The following is a 22,253-nucleotide window of genomic DNA, read 5'->3' on the forward strand; positions in this document are numbered from 1 at the left end:
GAGCTTCGACTCATTCTTCAAGTTGGTACACTCGTTAGGAAAGAAGAAAGATTAATTTACTAATTGATAAATTAGTCGCTAGACTTTCTGAAATATCAGAAAGAAGAGCGTTGTATTTAAAATATTCTTTGATGAAAATTCTGAACTTTGAATTTTCACGAGTGCAACACTTCAAGTAGCCGTTCGTCTGCTTTCAGGTCAAAACGACATCAAAAAGCTACGCAGAGAGAACGAGCAGCTGCGTAGGGAGATATGGAGCCTCAGGGACGAGTACGACAAACTCGAGGAGATCCTGAAGAGGCAGAAGAGCCGCACAGAAAGCGAGGAATACGAGGTATCCATTGATGAATTTGTTGGGGAAAGAGCGATGAGAGACGAATCGATCGACGCTTCGAGTTCGGAGATTCTCCCATGGGGGGATGCTGCGTTGATTTATTGAAATGAACCGTGTTTTGAAAGCGGGTCTCTAAGTTGCCGATAGAAAAATTGAACAATAAATAGATCGTCAAGAGTCGATCGATTTTTAACCTTCCAAATTAACGTTCCGGAAAACTGAACGAAATCGTACGTTTCAGGATCGCTCCGAAGAGGATGACGAACTGCAATCCGACTACTCGTTCGAGGAGGACGAGAAAGCCGAAGAGGTGGACACCGAAGAAACCTGCAAGGATATCACTAAATCCGAGCAGCTAGAGAACGCTGAAAATCAGAAGATCTCGTCTGAAAAGATGACCAACAGTCTGCACAGGCTGCACGTGGACTTCGACGACTTGTCCGTAGTCGACGAAGAGGAGGAATTGAAGAGGGACAGGGAGAAGAAGGACCAGTCCTCTGAAGACGTCCGACAATTAAAGGAAGAGAAAGGACCTATGTCTATCCTAAAATCCAGGCAACTGCACGAAAATATACCTTTCTACCCTGGTACCTATCAGCCACCTACCGACTTGACCAGTCCTACCTACTACACTGAGTGTCCCTTCAAGTTCCCAAGCACCCTAAATCTCATGGTGCCACCCGAAGCACCAGGGATGCTGGGTGATCAGAATATGGATCAGATCAACGATCAGATACTGCACGCGCCTCCTCTGGGCTGGCAGACTAACATTCTGATGCCTCAGAATCAGATACCAAACTTTGGGACTCAGGATGTGGACGAAGCTTTAGGTATGCAGGGTTTTGGAGGGAATTATCAAGACACAGGGTTCCTTAACTACCCTAGTTTCTTTCAAAAGAGGAATATAGGTCTGAACCAACCTGGCAGCGCGTTCAATCACCCAGTCTTTGGGATTTCGCAAGCAGTTTCTGATAAAATGGTCACTGAGAATGGCTGGGGTATTGAGAAAGACTCGAAGGATCAAGGATCGGATGAATCAAAGAAGCAGGACGCTGAAGACAAGGCTTCGGAAAAGCCGAAGCACTTCTTCGCGCCGTTGCCTTCCAAGATCAAGAAGCATACCGAAGAATCATCACCGACTACTAGTAACTTTGGAACGGGGAACAGTTCCAGCAGTGGCAAGACTGGGTCTACCGTGATTTCCAAGAACCAGTTCGCTCAGAAAGGCTCGGCTGACATTTACGTGAAGGGCGCAGTGCCGTGCGAGGAGGATTTGCTGAAGAATAGGACTGAACAGAGGACATATTTGAGTACAGACAACCTGGTGATCAACGAAGATAAATCCATAACAGGGAACCAGTTGACGAAGTCGATGTCCTGTCAGGATCTCTCCTCCGAGTCCCAGATCGCCTCTATCAGCGAAGGCAGACAGCCACTGATGACCCAGAGTGACAACACTTTGGACAACATATCAGACTCGAAACCGTACAAGTCCCACCTGACAGTGACGTTAAAGACCCCACGCGCGCAGCAAGCGGTCAGCCCTGACACCCCAGAGATCCCTCAGCTACCTTCCATAGAGTCCCGACTGTTCAAGAACCCTTTCCTACGCGATTTCGAGCCGAGCCGCAGCTACGTGGACCAGAACAACGTGACCAGACCCCTGTCCGTCCAAGTGAACGACGACAGCCTCTGTTATTATTCATCCCGTCCGGATGTCTCCACTTTCAAGAGAGGCATCCACTCGGGGGACAGGTACAGACAGGTGCAAACCGATCCGAATCGCCTGTTGATACCCTCCAATCAATTAATCAACGGGAAACTGATGTCGCCGACCAACAAACATCAAATTCAAGTGACATCCTTCGAGAGACCGAGTCCACGGACTCTGGTAGGTTCGTCCAGCCCCTACGACTATAGCACCCTACGCAGGTTGAACCCTTCTTACCTCCAGAAGCAAAATCCTTATCAGAACATGAACTTCCTGCCCAGAGCTGGGTTTTATCCCCAAAGAGGGATGATGTATTACGACACCCTGACGCGCAAGGTGCCAGCGCAGACCCAGACCTCCATAGACGGAGACTCTCACCACGAAGACGAGCACGCGTTGTTCCACGAAGAGAGTGCGCCTAGCACTCCAAGTGGACAACGTCGCAGGAGGGCGATTAGAAAGGAGAAATTTGGGGTGATCAAAGAGCTGAAGCCTGTGACACCGTTGCTTCACAGGAGGCTGAGGAAGCAGAGCAGCGTCACTTCCTCGGAGGTGCCTGAGACACCTGAGAAAGTGGCCAGGAAGAAGATGAGGAAGTTGAGCATGACACCGACGACCACGTCGGAGTGTCAGGAGGACAAGAACGAGAGCAGATCCTCGTCGTCCGGGCAGGACTCGCCTAAGAAGGATCAGACGAGGAGGGTGTCTCTGTATTTCAACGCGAAGAAGAGACCCTCCCTGACGTCCGTGAAGACCAGCAGGAGCGGAAGCGTCGACGTGGTCAGAGATAAGGATATCGTAACGAACTCGGAGAGGGAGAGGACCAACTCGATGAGCAGCAGGGAGACGAGCGCGAAACCGAGGAAAACTAGCACCAGCAGTGGGAACGTGCCATGGTGCGCTTGCTGGGGCAACGGGTGTATCTAGGATATCCTAATTGATTTCGTTCGGTTTAATTAGACGTTCGAATTTTGTTTACCTCGCGGATCCAGCCGATCCCGTGCGGTTTCGATCGAATTAAAAGCTACCTCCTGCTCGGTCAGGAGGTATCGTTAGAAAGTGTGAGGCAGGTTGCGATACTGGTTCCGACGGAGACTCGTTTATGAGCGTTGAGTAATTAACTGGTCTGAAGGGAATTTTTGTTCGCCGCGATACTCGGTGGTTTCGTACCTACGACTTGGGTAAACTTTGGAATATTCATAAAGAGATAACGAGCATGAAATACTTGCACTGTTTACGAAGACTGTCATTTATCTGAAGAGAAATTATTGCCTGGGATTTTGTTTGAAAAATTTTGTAATTTTTTGGTTCAACGTTTGAAACGGTAAATGTTAGGTTTTGTGGAATAAGAAGGAAAGGAGCAATTAAATTTGTGATTTAAAAAGTAAAGTCAAAAGTCAGAAGTCACCCCATTTGGATCATCAGAAATTATAATATGAATCATATGGAAATAATGGATAATTGGAAATTATATGGCAAGTTGTAATCAGAATTAATTATAACTGGGTCAAAAATTATAATGGGAATCATATGGAAATAATAAATAATGGGAAGTTATAATGGGAAATATAATTGGGTCAGAAATTATAATGGGAATTATGTGGAAACAATGAATAATGGGAAATTATATGGGAAGATTACCTTCGACATCTTTAAAGTGACAAGGAACGACTTTGGGGTAAAACGTCACCCCATTTGGATCATCAGAAATTTCTTTTGAAAAGAAGCAACGAGATATCGAACCAGTAGCGATATTTTCCAGGAAGAGCTGTATCGACCTTCAACGCAAATATACGGCAACCGCTGCAACCAATGGGAAAAGCCATAAAACTAGCAGCGGCTGAACCAGGACACCATAAAACCTGTTAGCGTTCCGGTGACAGTTGTAACCGAAATGGCTTCTGCCAACACGATCGGTTCATGATGTCTAAGGTGTTTCTAGATCGAAATAGGAAATTAATATTTAACTAGGAACCGAAGGCATCCGATGGAATCGAACTATAATGGAAAATTAAAATGTTATTTGTAATTTTATACCGACTGTAGGTTCAAAACGTTAACTGTATTATTTTTCATTGTGGACTTTCAAGAGAAAAGTGTCTTAACACTTTGATTAAATGGACAAAGTTTAATGAAATAAAAATAGTTAAGGTGTTAATTAGAAATAAGTTTCATTCTTATATTTTCAGAACTAATTATTTAAGATTTATAATTTATTATGTGTACGTTAGATAATAAGCTTTTTGTAATACAACAATTTAGAAATATCATCCATGCATTTATTTAGCGTTAATGATATTGTATATATATTATTATAAATAAGTTTGATACACGAATCAATCGAAATTAAATCTTATGATGGTATTAAAGTATCGTTCATTTAAAAAAGTTATTAAATAGAGTAAGTGTACATTTTGCAAATATAAAATTTCTATTGTACTTGGAAAATTAAAAATTAACGATGGTAAACTACTTCAAAATTCTTTGTTAATATAGGGTGATTTATATCATTGTTTACCCCTGTACAATAATTACCCCATTTCCTAAAAAAATAAGGTATATAATATAATGCATTTCTTAACCCTTGAAGGGCGGACCATGAAGAGAAACATTCGAAGACTATTTCAAAAAATTCTCAATCAAATTTGTTACATTAATAATTGCATTCTCTTCATTATTTTTTTGTTTTATTTTATTACTGCAAGGGGAGGTTTAAGAGAAGAAATTTTAACACAGACCACAATGCAAGTATTGCAGTTTTGCATTTATTGTTAAGCTTGCAATTATAAAAAATTACTACAAATTCATAAAGATTATTTTGTAGAAATTACAATAATTTCCTCTTTTCTTAAAAAATTAATAAATATCATATAATAGCAGACCAAGGAGAAAGACACAATTTTAATTTAATCTTCTATTTCATATTGTTTTCATTTTCTAAATCTTATATTGTCCCTCTAAAAATTATTTTTCTAATATAATTATAATTTATTATCTAAGAAACGCATTATATTATATTTCCTATTTTTTAGAAAAAGTATCAATCATTTACAAAGGTCAATAAATGTCTACATTTTCCTATATTGATAAATTCATTATGTATCACTATTCCTTGCTTCACCTGTTCTCGTTATTCAATAATCATTCCTCTACATTGATCTAATAAACAGTCCATAAAAGTGCAGTCGAGAAATCATTGTATTACCCATCGAGTTATTCATCGAATTATTGATCATTCTAGGCAACTTATTCCAAGAGTCCCATTTATTAATGGCCGTGCCAGGGGGTGGAAGTTAAAGGTAAAGTTCGCGAGCATCTTACGCGTAAACTTCTCCACCGTTCCCGTTATTCCTTGCTCCTTTTAAAGAGAGGCGGAGCCGGAAGAAATTTAAAGAAGCCGGGAGAAAGGAACCGTTCGGATAAATTGAATGTGCTTACAATTAAACGCTTCCCTCCCTCTTTTTTTTCTATCCCGCGGAAAGGAAAGTTTAAGAGCGTCGAGATGGAAGAAGCCGCGAAATTGAACGTGGAAAGGAAATCTTGAGGAAATTTTTTACAAAATTTCTTTGATCTTATGATCTTCCAAACAGAAAAAAAAAAAACAAAAAAAAATTGATCGGATTGAATAACCTCCTCCTTTTTCAAAGTCGGTTAAAAATAGAAAATTGCGACCAGAGAAGCATAATAGATCTCTAAAATTCAATTTCAATGTTCAAAACGATTAAAGTCCGATTATTCTTTCAGAAGGGTGCCAAAAATATTCCAAACGATCAGTATTATACCCCTTCCCTGTCGAGCATGCGTCAAAGCTAAAACGAGGCTGGAATAGAAGCAGAATGGCCGTTGGAACAAAGCTTTCAGCTTGGGAACGCGGTAGGATAAGGTGGTAGCAGGTTGCAAGGGTGCAGTGTCAACGTTAGCGGAGGGGCGGCTGGGCGCAGACTGGTGCAATTAAAATGCAAATTATCTCTTTTCGCGCGGCCATCTTTCCAGAACGGCCGGATATCTCGCGACCCTACGCCGTCACCGATTAACTTGGAACTAATTTACGAGACGACTCGGCCGGAGCAGACGTTTTGTCTCGAGATAGACCCGTTTCGTTAATACCGGCTAACGTCATTTGCAAGTGTCAGTCGGAGCCAGGTTTCTTCCTTACGAGCATGATTTTCGTCTTGAGCGAACTTAAAGATCGAGCAACTTGAGAAATTATTGCGAATAATCTTCTTTTATCCTCTCTATTTTATCTAGGAAAGTCTGTTCTATGGATACAATAAAATGGCAAGAGTTTGCAATTGATTTGAATAATAAGAAAATAAAATAAATGGAATTTTTGAAAAAGGTTCGAAAAGGTTTCTTGGGAATTATTACGGAAAGCCTTCTTTTAGTATTTCTATTTTTCCTAAGAAAGTTTGATCTATGGACACAATAAAATAGCAAGAATTTACAATTGATTTCAATAATAAAAAATTAAAATAAATGAATGGAATTTTTGAAAAAGATTCGTCAAGTATTGAAAAGGTTTCTTGGGAATTATTACGAAAAACCGTTTTTTACCATTCCTATTTTCCCTAGGAAAGTTTGATCTATGGATACAATAAAATAGCAAGAGTTTGCAATTGATTCCAATAAAAAAAAAATAAAATAAATGGACCTGAGTGAACTGAAAGATCGAGCAACTCGTTACGAACAATCTTCTTTTACCCTCCCTATTTTTTCTAGGAAGATCTAATCTATAGATGCAAAAGTTCGCAATTAATTTCAATAAAAAAAAAATTAAAAAATAAAATAAGTGGAATTTTTGAAAAAGTTCGTCAAGTATTGAAAAGGTTTCTTGAAAATTATCATGATAAGGCTTCTTTTACCATTCCTATTTTTCCTAGGAAAGTTTGAACTATAGATACAATAAAATAGCAAGAATTTACAATTGATTTCAATAATAAAAATATAAAATAAATGGATCTAAATGAACTGAAAGATCGAGCAACTCATTACGAACAATCTTCTTTTACCCTCCCTATTTTTTCTAGGAAGATCTAATCTATAGATACAAGAGTTTGCAATTGATTTCATTAAAAAAAAAAAATAAAATAAATGGAATTTTTGAAAAAGTTCGTCAAGTGTTGAAAAGGAAGAAGCAACGAAGCAAACAAGGCGAGCCTGTACGTTAATTACAATTCTGCACGTGATTTACAGTAATTGAGCAGCAACACGGCTGAGATACGTTTATCGTTCACTTGCAAACAGACCTAACTACTCTTAGCTCCGATATCAAGCGATACAGCAAAGATTATCGGATGGGAATAGTATGCAGTCGACCCCATGAATTCCAATTAAAAGCCTATCGTAAGTATTTATAGACCAAAGACGCGTACAGTATCTACTGTTACAATGGCCGTTTAGATAATCAGCTTTAATTACGCACCTCGTAAAGCCTTTATGAATCTGCTCTGCTCGAACAATACTGCGCCATGGTTTAAGCAAAGACGTGTAGTTACCTGAAAACAGAGAAGTGACTGTTTAGTATCTGTAATAACATTCTTAAGTGTTATTTATCAATTAGCATTTATCACTTGTATTTTTATTAATTTAAATTAATATTAAAAATATTTAGGAATAAAATTCAGTCGTGATAAAGAAAATAATAATTTCTAAATTTCTAATTTACTAATTTTTAAAATATTCATATTAAGAATTATTCAGAAAAACATTATTTCATAATAGAATATTGTAAAATTTAATAAATGTTATTTTCAAAAAAGTTTTATTCTTTGCCAAAATTTTTCATTTACCTAAATTAATTATGTAAATTTACTCAGAGTAAATTAATTAGTCCTAGTATAATTATTATGTATTTATGTGTTTTCTTTTTTATTGAAAATTTACTTACTTAAAAAAGATCTTATGCTTTGCTAAAATTTTTCATTTACCTAAATTAATTGAGTAATTAGGTAAATTTACTCGGAGTAAATTAATTAATCCTAGTATAATTCTTTTCTATTAATAATTTACTTATTATTTATATTTAAATGCATCAAGAGTAAATAATAAAACCTACATTGGTATCTCTAGAATTTCATTTTAGAATGGGACAGAAATGAAAGTACGAATGGTGTTTCATTGATTCTACGTAATCTTTGTTAAAATCAAGAAACGAAAACGTTCATTTTCCACAGCTGACTCGAGTGTCCGGCGGGTGATATTACGAGCACGAAATTACGGTAGAACGTAATAAAGCTTCAAGTTTCGCCCAAATTCCCCGTCGAAATTGAAGGGACGAGACACGGGCAAGGAAAGAGTAATGAAACCGGTGTGCAAGTGTAATATGGAATAGCGCGAAAACAAGGGATTCTTGCGAGCTTCCGCGAGCCCCTGGCACGCGAAGTGTTTGAAATTTCTTTCCAACTGAAACTTGCAGCCACCTTCCGTCTACAGCTTTTTTATTAAAGCCAGAAAGACCCAGAAGCACCGCGAGAATGTTTTATCTCGGTAGGAAAGTTTCGTTATGTAACTTTAGAAATATACTTTTTTTCCCTTCTCCTACCAATTCATCTCGACGGAAAGGTTGTTCAAATTTGTTCTTTATCCTTTCACCAAGAGATCTTCTAATTACTGGCAAACATTTTGTTAGATGAACATTGTGTTCGTTTAAAATTAAAAAATTTTTATTTATCATTGGATTAAAAATTGCTTTACAATTCATATTCTGTATTTAATATTGTAATAAAAAAGGTTTCGAATTTAATATGGAAAATATATTTTCATTTTTGTAAATTACACAAAGAATTAATAAACTGATAAAATCTTTCTAATTAAACATACCAATCACACGGTTAAATGAAAAAGCTTTTCACTTTAATTGAACATTTTTTTCCTGATTAAAAACTTGCCAATTTTTCGACATTGCAGGAATATCACGTCGCGCGAATGGTTCAATTACACGAACCGTCCAATATTTTGTTATGAGCATTGTACGCTTCGAGGTTGGTTTCTGTCGAACCTTTACATTTTTGCAATCGTTTTTTCGTCGCGCAAATATTTGCCAACTGTGCCTACATGCGAAACGAGCTACGTCATCGATGAACGAACTCTGAACAAACGATGCATCGTTGACGAGCTACACTGATACCTAACGATTAATCTTTTTCAACGATCGGTTACACATTCGACGACCTTTTGAAAAAATTCTCAATCAAATTTGTTATATCAATCAATGCACCTCGATCTGCCATTTCAATTTTTTGTTTAATGCTAGAATTCGACCCTGGGTGTAAGTGTTGCATTTTTGCAACTGTTATCGAGCTTGCAATTATATAAAATTATTACAAATTCATATAGATTATTGTTTAGAAATTGCAATGATTGATTCTTTTTCTAATTAGGTAAGAAATATAATATAATACAGGGCGTTTTTCAACCCCCGGGCGACGGACCACGGAGAGATTCCCAAAATTGCGCGACGGACCACGGAGAGATTCCCAAAACTGCGCGACGGACCACGGAGAGATTCCCAAAATTGCGCGACGGACCACGGAGAGATTCCCAAAACGATGTGGCGGACCATGGAGAGATTCCCAAAATTGCGCGGCGGACCATGGAGAAAGCCACAATTTTAATTTAATTTTGCATTTTATATTATTTTCATTTTCTAAATCCTAGTTTATTATACATATATAAGAAACACGTCATATTATACGTCACCCTACTCAACATCTAATAATTCAGCTTCCAACAACGAAATCGTGGAAAATCAGCGTTCTAATTAATTCACGTGATAGAAGAGACGACGTTCCTATCAGAATGGTATCAAAAGCCCGTAGTTTTACCGTCAAACGCAATTTCCCCAGACACCAGAGCGACAAGCGTCGCAATTCGATCGCGAGAGGACGTTTCGTCGAGCTTTCGACTTTTATCGAGAACGCTTGGCACTCAGTTTCAAATTTCCTGCGATACGCCGGGTTGAACCCGAGGGGTGGTTCGAGTAGAAAGCAAGCTGATCCAAAGCGAAATAAAAAAGTTTCAAAGTTTCCTGGTGCGTTGAAAGTGTCGAGTTTACTTCTGATCGGATCGAAACGCGTCGCCTCCCATCGTCCGAGAAGTTAATCGCTCAAGTTACTCGTTGAAATTCCACGACCATCGATACCAATTTTATCCTCGAAAATCCCTTTCCAATCGCCCGAAAAAGATATCGTTTTTACTTTCAAAAATTTTCATTTCATCAAAATTATTTCCAAAATTACTTTAGCAATATTTATTTATCCTCGCAATTTCTCAGGCAAAACGTCAACTGCTACCTAATGAATTCATCCGAGTGCCTAATGCACTCACGTACAAATGTGTGTACACTTAGCAGTGTCTCGCGAGACATAAATGCTTCAGAGCCGGTCGCCGAAGACGTTCTCCGGTGTCTAATTCTGTTCGGTCGAAGCGGCTGTTGCTAAAAGAGTGTCGAAACGCTTAAAAGTACGCCGGAAATGGGAATTCCTTTCCAGCGATCACGTTAATGGACCCGGCCCACGTGCAATTCTCCGAGCAACGTTTTCTCTGCGTCTCCGAAACACGTTCAACTATTACAAAAATATATCCTTAACCCTTTAACCGCGGGTACTTTTAGCAGAGCCGATTACATTCTAATTTTAAATTATATTACCGAAGTGATATTCTATTTTAAAAGATTTCTTTTTTATTGTATTTATTTTATTTTCATTTTAGTGGTATATAAGCCACAGCGGCTATTTGATATTAGCAAAAATTAACATGTTTATATACCACACTCGCTTCTGGCTATAATTTTAGTATGTGCTTTATAAATCACACCTGCAGTTAAAGGGTTAAGACTCAGTAAGTCCCAAACTTATGGAAATGCTTAATCTAAAAGAATAAGCTTTCTACGGTTCTCCAAAGATTTTCATCTGGTCCTCGACTTTTATTTATAAATATTTTAAATAAGAAATATTAATTTCATAAAATTTTATGATTTGGTTGTTAATACACGACAAGAATTCCTCTATTATTCTGCTGTGTAAATTCCAATATAAACTATATTTTTAATTTACACATGCAATGTTAATTAATACTCTAATAGAATTTTAATAAGAATATTTTTTGTCTGTCCCCCATGTTTTTAAAAATTTCAATCCGACCCGTTTCCCAAAAAGTTTGGTGACCCCTGCCCTGTACCAAAGAATATAATTCCTTTACCCGTGTAATAAAATAAAAGGGTTAAGACTCAGTAAGTCCCAAACTTATGGAAATGCTTAATCTAAAAGAATAAGCTTTCTACGGTTCTCCAAAGATTTTCATCTGGCCCTCGACTTTTATTTATAAATATTTTAAATAAGAAATATTAATTTTATAAAATGTTATGATTTGGTTGTTAATACACGACAAGAATTCCTCTATTATTCTGCTGTGTAAATTCCAATATAAACTATATTTTTAATTTACACATGCAATGTTAATTAATACTCTAATAGAATTTGAATAAGAATATTTTTTGTCTGTCCCCCATGTTTTTTAAAATTTCAATCCGACCCGTTTCCCAAAAATTTTGGTGACCCCTGCCCTCTACCAAAGGATATAATTCCTTTACCCGTGTAATAAAATAAGAAAAATAAAAAATAACTAACTCTTCCTTTTTTCTAATTTTTCTTATTAATAGCAGACAAGATATATATCAACTAGAAAGGTGTCCAGGGGTTGTCTAAAAGCGACCCCAGGAGGCAGCTGGTGGCAGAGCGAGGCCGATCGAAATCGTCTAAGGTTATTCTATCAAATGCATAAATCTCCGGTTTATTGGTGTTATATGCAAATCAGGAAGAATCCGCGGAACCAGTCCAGACTCCGGGAACCTAAGAATAATGCGTCCCGTCGTAGATCGACGCTGCCTCGTCGTCTATGTTTATATGGCCGCACGCGATAACGATCGGTGTGGACTTATTTAATTTGGAGGGGACCGGTTGGCCTCCCGAGTTGTTTGCAGAACGATCGTTAACGCTGATTTATATCCTCATTCGTTTCCACGATGAACTCTTCTCTCCCTTCCCGCGATTCATCGTGGTTCTTGACTGGCACCACAAAAATATACGTGTTTCGGTGACACGTGTTCGCGTTTCAGGAGAGCGAAAATCAAGCTGCTACGCTAATAAGCCTTTTAAAAAATTCCTATCGACCTTTTGGGTGAGACTGGAAGCAGAGAGTTATGGATATTGAAATTCGAATAGTCTAGGATGTGGTAAGTATGATCTTTCTTCCTGATAAATGAATACCAAGGGATGTTTGGAAAAATAAATAAATAAATAAATAAAAAATGAAAAAATACCGTAGTTTTAAATAAAAATAAATAAAAAATGAAAAAATGAAAAAATACATAGATTTTACCTTGGAATATCAAAATATAAAGTAAATTAGAAATCCAATTGATGACGCACCATATGCGTCTTAGGGAGAGATTGATAGTATCAATCAAACTGAAAAAATTCTAAAGAATAAAGTCTGTAATAATCAAAATTAATGGTAATTTGAATCTGAAGTGAAATATGAATAGTCTTCGTGTTACAATAATACATAGTTTGCTGTAAATGAAAGTGGCTAAATAATTATAATTTAATTTAGATTTTTAATTAAATTTTTATTAAGTTATTTTCTTTAGAATCTGACTTTTAAATTGATGTACCATAAGTGGTATTTTTTATGCTTTTATGTCAGACTGTTTATGAATGTTGATAATAATTAAAGGTAAAATCAATCAAGAGGTGTTGTAATTTATATAATATTTAAACCTTCTGCTGTGTCGTGGTTTTGTAATAATTACAAATCGATTGGTGAAACTTGGTAAATAATGTACTTGATAAATATTTCACCCCTTATTCACAGGGAAGGATGAACGAATGTGACAAATTGGAAATAATGGAAGATAAAATTAATTATTAAATATCAAATTAACTATTCATGTCAAATAATTCTGAGATAAAAATAAATCATCAGCAATTTTGTATATTTAAAATAAAATATATATTTTGCTGACGTATTACATAAAATTATTAATATCATTAGAATTTGTATTTTTATCTTAGAATTATTTTTAAAAAAAGAGGAATAAACAGAGGGTGTATTAAGAAGTAACGGTGGAACAGGGATGATGAGGTAAATGAGACACGGAAAGATGTCTGTTAGGGAGAGATAAGGGTTTAGAACGCGACACGGATGTCTGGGAAACCGAGGATTTGTATGCAGTTTTACTGTGCCATTCTCAGGCCAGAAACACTCGAAATTCTAATTAGGAATTAGGGAGCTTGAAGCTTCTTCTTGCTCTTGGGGCGACTTAAGACAATGTCAGCCTTGAAGCAGACTTGGACTATGAAGTTAAGGGCATCAAACTTTGGGAAAACCTTCTTGCTGCTTTACTTGTATCCATAGTTCACAAACAACAATTTAGAAAGAGAAACTACAATTCATTTATCTTTAAAATTTAGAACTTGTAAATTATTCAAAATTATTTAATTTCATCAATAGAATTAAGAATTTATGAATCATTCAATATTATTAAATTTCTTGAATATAATTTAGGGCTTGTGAATTATTCAAAATTATTAAATTTTTTGAATAGAATTTAGAGCTTCTGAATTATTTAACTATTAAATTTCTTGAATAGAATTTAGAGCTTCTGAATTATTCAAAATTATTAAATTTTTTGAATAGAATTCAAAATTATTCAAAATGATTAAATTTCTTGAAAAATAATAATTAAAGCCTCAACTAATTAATTTCTAATTTAATTACCTATTATTCCCTATACCTTTGCTTCTCTACTTCAAATTATAAAATTAACCCTGCAAAGCTGTCTAATATCCAAATTACAATAGAACCCTTTTCATGCTAATTTCTGGTATATTTAAAATCCCTTTTTTGGAACATGGTGTCGAAATACCAGGGAAAATTAGGTGTCAGGAAACAGCGTGTGGTTGACGGGGAAGGATCAACTATAGGAAGGAGTAAAGGGAAGAAAAAACATGTTGGAAACGTCGATGCAACTCCGCGGGGAGCTAGGATACAGAGGAATAAGGTACACGATATACTGGGATGTCCTGCCAGGATAAAGGTAGTAGTAGCTGCCTGTAACAAGTCCTACATCTTCGAATTTCTCTGACGTTTTCGAGGAAAACTTCGACTTTACGACCTTCTGCTAAATTCGACGAACCAACTTTTTCCAACGACAAGGTCAGACTTCGTAATCTTCCTTCACCTTTAAACTTTCAATCAGCTTCTTTATCCTTCTTGGTATCTTTCTACTTTCACCAAGGACTTTACTTTTATGAAAGAATTTTGGAAAATTCCAAAGGAAAGATTAATCTTGCTATTTTATGGTAGAAGAATTTACAGAAATTATAGAGGTTTGATAAAATGAAAAAAAGAAGGTTAATTAATTAATTTAAAAAGTTCATCAATGTCACTCATGTTTAATTTTTGCAAATGTTTCAAAAATACTCTGCTAAAATAATATAAAATTTAGAAAATGAAAATTAGGGTGTATAATTTAAATTATAAATTGTGATATAAATTAATAGGAAAGATTAATCTTGCTATTTTATGGTAGAAGAATTTACAGAAATTATAGGGGTTTGATAAAATGAAAAAAAGAAGGTTAATTAATTAATTAATTTAATAAGTTCATCAATGTCCCTCATGTTTAATTTTTGCAAATGTTTCAAAAATACTCTGCTAAAATAATATAAAATCTAGAAAATAAAAATTAGGGTGTACAATTTAAATTATAAATTGTGATATAAATAGCTAATAAATTTAATTTTATCCCAAAAGTGGAATTTTTGTTCAATTAAAATGATTTCAATTTTATAATTTTCCCAGGATAATCGACGGATGTGCCTTGGAAATATTCATCGAAGAAGCTCTGCCACTTTTCTTCCAAGCCCGATCAGTGCAACCGTTTCCTTGAAAATCCATTAATCCGTTCGTCGAGACGAATTCCAGGTTCTACCATAATCCCGTTGTCGACGTAACGCGGAGCCGATTGAAAATCGGTCCCGGCTCATCGGCCACGTTTCTTCTTCTCTTTTCTCCCCGGCTACTACTTCGCCCGGCGAAGAATCGCGCCACCCCGCGAGCCCTAATTTGCATTTATATCGATCCGCGTCGCGAATGGAAATATTAAATCCATTTTCGTCAGGGTGCCACCCACGCGAGCCCCTCTACGACGAAAAAAAGAATCAATCGTGCAAGACGATGTCACGTATCAAACCGTGGAGGGACTTATCTGGCTTCCACGAAAGCGTTTCGGTTTATCTTCAACGAACGCCGCGCCGCTGACTCGTTTCACCATCGCGAACACGTTTCCGCTCGATTCTTCGATGCGTGTATACATACGTGGATCCATGAAAATATGTTCATGGTTGAAATAGATATAGGCAGTTTATATTTTCGATACGAACCAGGGATGATGGATATGGAAAATATTTTTCTTTCGATATGAAATTATTTTTTGATTAAACAGAGCAACGATTTCCAATTAGTGATACACGTATCTGGATAATTTGCTTAATATACAGTATAATAATTCTGAAATTAAACGTATCGTTTTCATATAGAAAATTTAGCAACATTTAGAAAATAAAATTAGGGCTTTCTCCATGGTCCGCCATCTCGGGGCGGACAGAAATAAGATTTATTTTCAAATCAAACGAATTCGTTACTAATTTCTAATTTACTAAATTAGGAATAAATTTAAAAATTAATATTGTTTAATAATTGTTCAGTATGGAGCAAAGTAAGATTTTCAGAGAAAATGACGATGCCCTTCTCCCTCCACCTCGAAATTCGAGAACTAGTTATCTCTATTGTCAAAACGTTGATTAACTCACTGGCCGCATTAACGAGCCGTCTAATTAAAGCGAAAACAATAATGACGAAATTCTTCGACAAAATGGTTCGCAGTCGGTTGTACGTATCTCGTCTTCTCCCGGGATAGCCTGATACAATGGGAAACATCACAAAGCAAGGTTATTGTCGTCTGTTCGGTACTGATAGGGCTAAACCGTGGCTCAGTATCAAATTAACGTTTATGATAGGTCGCCATTCAAATCGGGCTTAAAGCCTCGAGCACATTAGAGTCACCTCGAACCTGGACACACGTCACCTCACAAATATAATTGACAATCCTTCGGAAATTCACATTAACATCTTCGTTTTTATATTCTAGGAAATTATTGTTTAGCCAAAAATTTTTGAATTAATTAAGCTAGACGAATGATGAATTTTATTTTTCAGAAAAAAGATTTATTCCCAAATCAAAGGAATTCTAATTCAATTCTAAATTCAAATCTAAACGAATGATGACTTTTATTTTTCAGAAAAAAGATTTATTTTCAAATCAAAGGAATTCTAATTCAATTTTAAAATCAAATCAAAAAGAATGACTGATTTTGAAAATATTTCATGACATAAAAATATTATAAAATTGTGTCCATCAATTTAAAGCTTAAAGTCTTCTAAAAATTTTTGAAGAGGAAATGGTTGGCTGTTAATTAAAGCAAACAATGGATCAAAGTAAAATTCCTGTATTGTTCCTTGATGAATTTCAGTCTGGGCATTTCATAACAAAGGCTGCTGGTAATTTAATGCAATAGTTAGAGAAAATACAGTTAATTAACTCGAATTTTTTAAACATTATTATTTTAGAAGCTTGATGAATAAATCAGAAATTCTGTCTGAAAGAATCGAATATAAATATTAAATTACCTAATTTTCTCAAATGTTTTACTACTTTCAGTCTCGAACAAAATTTGCTTATTCCCAAACTTCCCCGCCGAGTATTTCAGCGTAAATCATTTACTCCGACGAATTCGCCGAAACACTTAGAACATAATGAATAAATTTAGCATATAAATTAATCTACCAGCATCCTCTCGAGCGTTAAAGCTTCTATGAACTCGGAAACAACTGTTCCAGCCTGGCAACATTGTTTCGTTCAACTCGGTTTACATGCCAACGAGGACCGTACCGAATATCGAAAACTTCCTTCGAAAACAAAGCCCCATGATTCCCAGCAAGCTTTCGATAATCCAATAAACCAAGAAAAAATTCATATTAACCAACGAACAGAGAAAAAGATATAAAAATTCTAAACCACACTTTTATCAACTATATTATTCAAACTGAAAATAAAAATTTTATTAAAGCTTTGCACCTTTATTTTCAGCAAACTTTAAGCTTTAAATTGATATAGAACAATTATTATTTTGTTATACTTTTATGTCATGAAAAATAAAATAAAAATAGAGATTTCATAAATTCACCTTAGGAGCGCGGACCACGGAGAGAGACCATTGAAGTATGAACAATTTCAATGTTCCATTGAAAATACTTCCTATAAATTCATTTTCAGACTTATATTTGTCGAATATATTTTTCCCAGCTTCGAGCAAGCAACCTTAAGTCTGATTTCAATTAGACATCCGCCTTAGTTAATCTATTCTGGCGCGTTTCAGGATATCTTATGGCTCGTCCAGCAAGCTGACAGCTCGAACGCAATGCTTGAAAAGCTGGCGCATGTCTCGCCGCGAACCAATTACGATGTATTCAACTGTGGAACGGCTAAAATTCCGGTCGAGTGGTTCTTGAACCTCATCCGCAGATGCGGATAATCGTGTAATCCCGCGCGAACGTGCACGAGTGGCTGCCACGACCTCTTGGATCCTTGGATTGAGCCACCTAAACGTCCCCGCTGCCTTTCGTGCAACCGGGACACGTTTGTCAACGCACAGCCGACTGATTACAATCGGCAAACATCAAGATATTAACACGTCGAATGCCAGGGGGGTCACCGGTGACCGGCGTTGCACTCCGGTAATTAAAAGAAAACGATAGAAAAATATTATTTTCAATAGTATCGTTATTATACTAATAATGTAAGGTTGGTACCTGAATTTTGATTTTGTTGAAAATTTCATTTATTATATATTATTTAAATGATAATATATTGAATTAATTAATATAAAATACTTTTATTTAAATGAGAGCTTTAAATGGAAAATAATTTTATTTTTAGTGCCAGCAATAGCGGTTAAACTAGATTTAAGAATTAATTTTAAATAAATAATAATTTAATAATTATATATTAATTTAATTTGATAATTAATTACACCTATACCTCGCTATACAGCATTTTGCTATAAGGGCCTTTTTAATTATGGCACTTTTTCGATTTACTTTTTTATAGGAAATAAAAAGAATGAAATGCTTTATGAACTAAACACTATATTATTTTATAAAAAATTGGAACAGAACCAATTGAATTTGTATGGGTTTGTATCAAAATAACTGATACGTTACACCGCTTTTCGCTTAATTAGAATAATTAGAGCTTTATTGTAAGAAATGCCCATTTGCGGCAGTCAATGTGTTAACCATATGTTTTAATATTATGCAATTGAATATCGTCAGCCAAAAGTCCGATCACGCGATATCGCGTGCTGTATCAATCAGCTTTACGATGACATAATAAAATAACTTGGTTTAAACACGAAGCTCAATTATCGAATTAATAGCTAATTAATATCAACATTTTTGCTAACAACGTTGTTCTGTTAATTAATTAGAGTAGGCGTTCTGAAACAAAAGCCGAGCGATTAGAACGGAATAAAATCATCGTCATCCATGAATCACGACGTTCTTCCGTCAAAACAGCGAGAGAGAAAATTCTATACGCGCTATCGAGACTTATCAGAGTTCCTGTTTTCAGAATTTCCTATGTTTATCGCCGGTCGTTAGACGAGCAAAGGCGGTTCTCAATGGACCGACCTTGCTGTTGAGAAATAAATTCAACCGTTCACGAATCGTAAAAGACCTCACAATATTATTTTAGCGAAAAGCTTAACAAGATTCTCTGGTCGCGAAAGCTTTAAAACCGGAGCTAGATCCACCAGAGAGCAATGAAACTCTCGTCACCCATGAATCACGGTGACGATATTCCATGGAAGTATTCCAAGGGATCCACGAAACATTATCAAGATTTATCCAAACCCCTTTATCACCGGGTTAATAACAAAGTTGCGAACGGTGGTGCAACAATTTGCGGTGAAAATGGCTGACAGTGTGGATCGCGAACAGTCGGAGGAGAAGGGTCAGATGACACTCCGGGGAACAACTAAAGTGTTTTCCAGGAAAGATTTTGCGGTGTCAGGGGAAGGGAGTAGTAGAGTTCATTTTGTATAGGTTCTTTCATGTCCTGACATTTTCATTTCGTTTGAAATTGTAGACGATACTTCATTTTATAAATAGGTACAAAAATATTTATTATATATTTTCAATAAAATTATTCTGGAATATATATGTATCATTTAGATCATTTTTAGGTCATCAGGAAGGCGTATATTATTCTTTGTTAAATAATTACAAATTGATCCTCGGCGGACGGCGGACCAGGAAGAGACCCCCAAAACGGCGGACCACAAAGGAGCACAATTTTAATTTAATTTGGAATTTCATATCATTTTCTTTTGTTTAAAAATTATACATTTAACTTTAGATTAATATCCTTGTATACATTACCGGTAATGTATGAAATATCCGAATTATTCTAATGATATATAAATCTTTTCTAGGCATTGTAAAAATTTTGTAAAATAGTTATTCTAAAAATTAGTAGAACCAGAAAAAATACCAAAAAGTCTTTAATTTAAGGAAAAATTAATATTATTTATATCAGTATTTAGATCGATATTCTATACGATGCCTAACATATATATTTTGTAAATTTGGGTCCCGATTGACCCAAACTCCGCTGTTAAAAAATTAGTATAATTTAACCCTTTCAGAAAAAATTTGTGTCTTATAATAATTTATTTATTCTGAAAGATTAAATATCTTCACTTACATCATTGCAATATCTTCAACCCTTAAATTAAGTACCTTTTGTAAATAAATAAATTCCTCTTACCATCAAGAATGCAAGAAATAGCAGAGTGCATTTTCAGCCAAACCACTTTACAGAGTGAATTCCGTACCCTCAAACGACTACATTTTCCCATTTCCCAGTATTCGGAATAATATCCACATATTGTGAGTCAACCGGTATCTACACACACGCACACATACGTTGATATACGTTGACAACAGAGAAGCCAAGGTCCCGACGAAGCACGTACGATTCATGGGGTTGCTTACCAGTTCTCTGACCAAAATTCATCCGCCCACGCAACCCTTGCCAGCTCTCCCCAGACGACTATTCGTTGTCGAACCGAAAAGCGAAAAGATATTTATCGCCGGCGCGACGAAATCACGAAAGACCGGCCACGTGTAAAAATAATATCCAATTATTCCGACCCCGGGTCGAGTCTTTTAACGTTGTCTTTATGGTGTCAGGAATCTGGAAGAGGATCCCTCTGGTATCTGGGCCAATCGCTCGTTTGCATAAAAACAACACGAGATTCTCAAAACAACAGATTTAAAATATCTGGGTGAAATTTTTTCATATCAAAGTGGGGAGAATAATATGAAAATTTCAGGCAAAGAATTTCGTTAATTATTTAATTTAAAATTGATATAAAATAAATTATTCCAACTATACTTTGACTTTAGTTTTCGTTCACTGATTTATTTATAAGTTTATTTTATCCTCGATTCAAATAAATTTCTTTGCAACAAACACTGGAAAATTTCAACCGAATCGCAATATTGCTTTTAATAAATCATAAAGAAGTATTTCATAGTTGTTCTTTTACTTCGAACGAAACTTTGTAAAGCAATATTTATTATACCATCCGTTTTATCGGTGTTCGTATATTGCGGAGGATATTTTTAACGAGATATCTATCTTGAAAGGAAAAACAAAAATGATAAATTATTTACTCGGTGTACATGAGAAGAAATTGACAGGGAGAAGTTATTACTCGCGGCGATCCAACGGTAATTCGCGATCTGTATATCTCGGGATTAAAATTGTTGGGTGTAATTAATCCTGTCCCTGGCAGACCGTTTTCACCCTCGTGCACGGTGGTAAAAATACTTTCATTCCCTCGACGCGAACGACGGCTCATATTTGACCCTCGCCGTGACAGCTTGTTGAGACGGGCTTTTTAACGCAGAAAAAGCTAATTTGACATAGTTAGAGGGTACTCTTCGCGACAGGGTCACATTTTATTAAAACGATAAATAGGAAGAGGAGGTGTTTAAAACACGATACAAGTGGCGGAAACGATAATCTCGATATTAATTAACAAAGTACTTGCCATTTTATAATTTGCTCTCATCATTTATGAAAAAACGAATTCTACAACCGTAACATATACAGTTTTCCTAGAAAAATAAGAAATATAATATAATGCGTTTTTGAACTCTAGGACGGCGGACCATGGAGAGATTCCCAAAATTACGCGGCGGACCATGGAGAGATTCCCAAAATTCCGCGACGGACCATGGAGAGATTCCCAAAACGACGCGACGGACCAGGGAGAGATTCCCAAAATTCCGCAACGGACCATGGAGAGATTCCCAAAACGACGCGACGGACCCAGAAGAGATTCCCAAAATTGCGCAACGGACCATGGAGAGATTCCCAAAACGACGCGACGGACCACGGAGAGATTCCCAAAATTGCGCAACGGACCATGGAGAGATTCCCAAAACGACGCGACGGACCATGGAGAGATTCCCAAAATTGCGCCACGGACCAGGGAGAGATTCCCGAAACGACGCGGCGGACCCTGAAGAGATTCTCAAAATTGCGCGACGGACCATGGAGAAATTCCCAAAACGACGCGGCGGACCCTGAAAAGATTCCCAAAATTGCGCAACGGACCATGGAGAGATTCCCAAAACGACGCGACGGACCATGGAGAGATTCCCAAAATTCCGCGGCGGACCAGGGAGAGAGCCCTAATTTTATTTTCCTAAATTCTACACTGTTCCTTTACAAAAAAACTGTTCCAATATATGAAACTCTTTCGTTTAAAAATGATAGTTTTTATTTTTAATTATTCTTTCGCCATTGAATCGTCGGTAATTGTAGTGGCGGAAAAGGCAGCAATTCAAAGTTACAGTCAGCGACCAGGTGTTACACGGCCGGTATTATTTTCTGGCTTGGGTGCAGTAACAAATGGCACCTGACTGAGCTCGCAATTAATCGCGAGGGATTCATTTAACGTTCGACTTAACTACGTATATTCCAACCGAACCTAGCATTCAAATATTTCAACC

At 36.3% G+C, this 22,253-nt stretch overlaps 2 protein-coding genes across 6 annotated transcripts in view; one reads left to right on the forward strand and one right to left on the reverse strand.

Annotated features, from left to right (window-relative positions):
- The window catches only part of LOC117607901 (uncharacterized), a 36,850-nt gene extending 32,050 nt beyond the window's left edge, over positions 1–4,800 (forward strand). For 3 of the 5 annotated variants that reach the window (XM_076688389.1, XM_034332137.2, XM_034332136.2), the window contains 2 exons: positions 198–334; positions 576–4,799. In XM_076688389.1, the coding sequence (XP_076544504.1) occupies positions 198–334; positions 576–2,972 (2,534 nt within the window). In that variant the 3' untranslated portion in view covers positions 2,973–4,799. Of the gene's footprint in view, positions 1–197; positions 335–575 lie in introns of all 5 variants that reach the window. The other 2 variants (XM_034332139.2, XM_034332140.2) reach the window with 1 other exon arrangement.
- The window catches only part of Ror (tyrosine-protein kinase transmembrane receptor Ror), a 228,172-nt gene that overhangs the window by 171,212 nt on the left and 34,707 nt on the right, over positions 1–22,253 (reverse strand). The gene's annotated exons all lie outside the window — the stretch shown is intronic.

Source organism: Osmia lignaria, chromosome 5, assembly GCF_051020975.1.
Source record: "Osmia lignaria lignaria isolate PbOS001 chromosome 5, iyOsmLign1, whole genome shotgun sequence".
Lineage (NCBI taxonomy): Eukaryota > Metazoa > Arthropoda > Insecta > Hymenoptera > Megachilidae > Osmia > Osmia lignaria.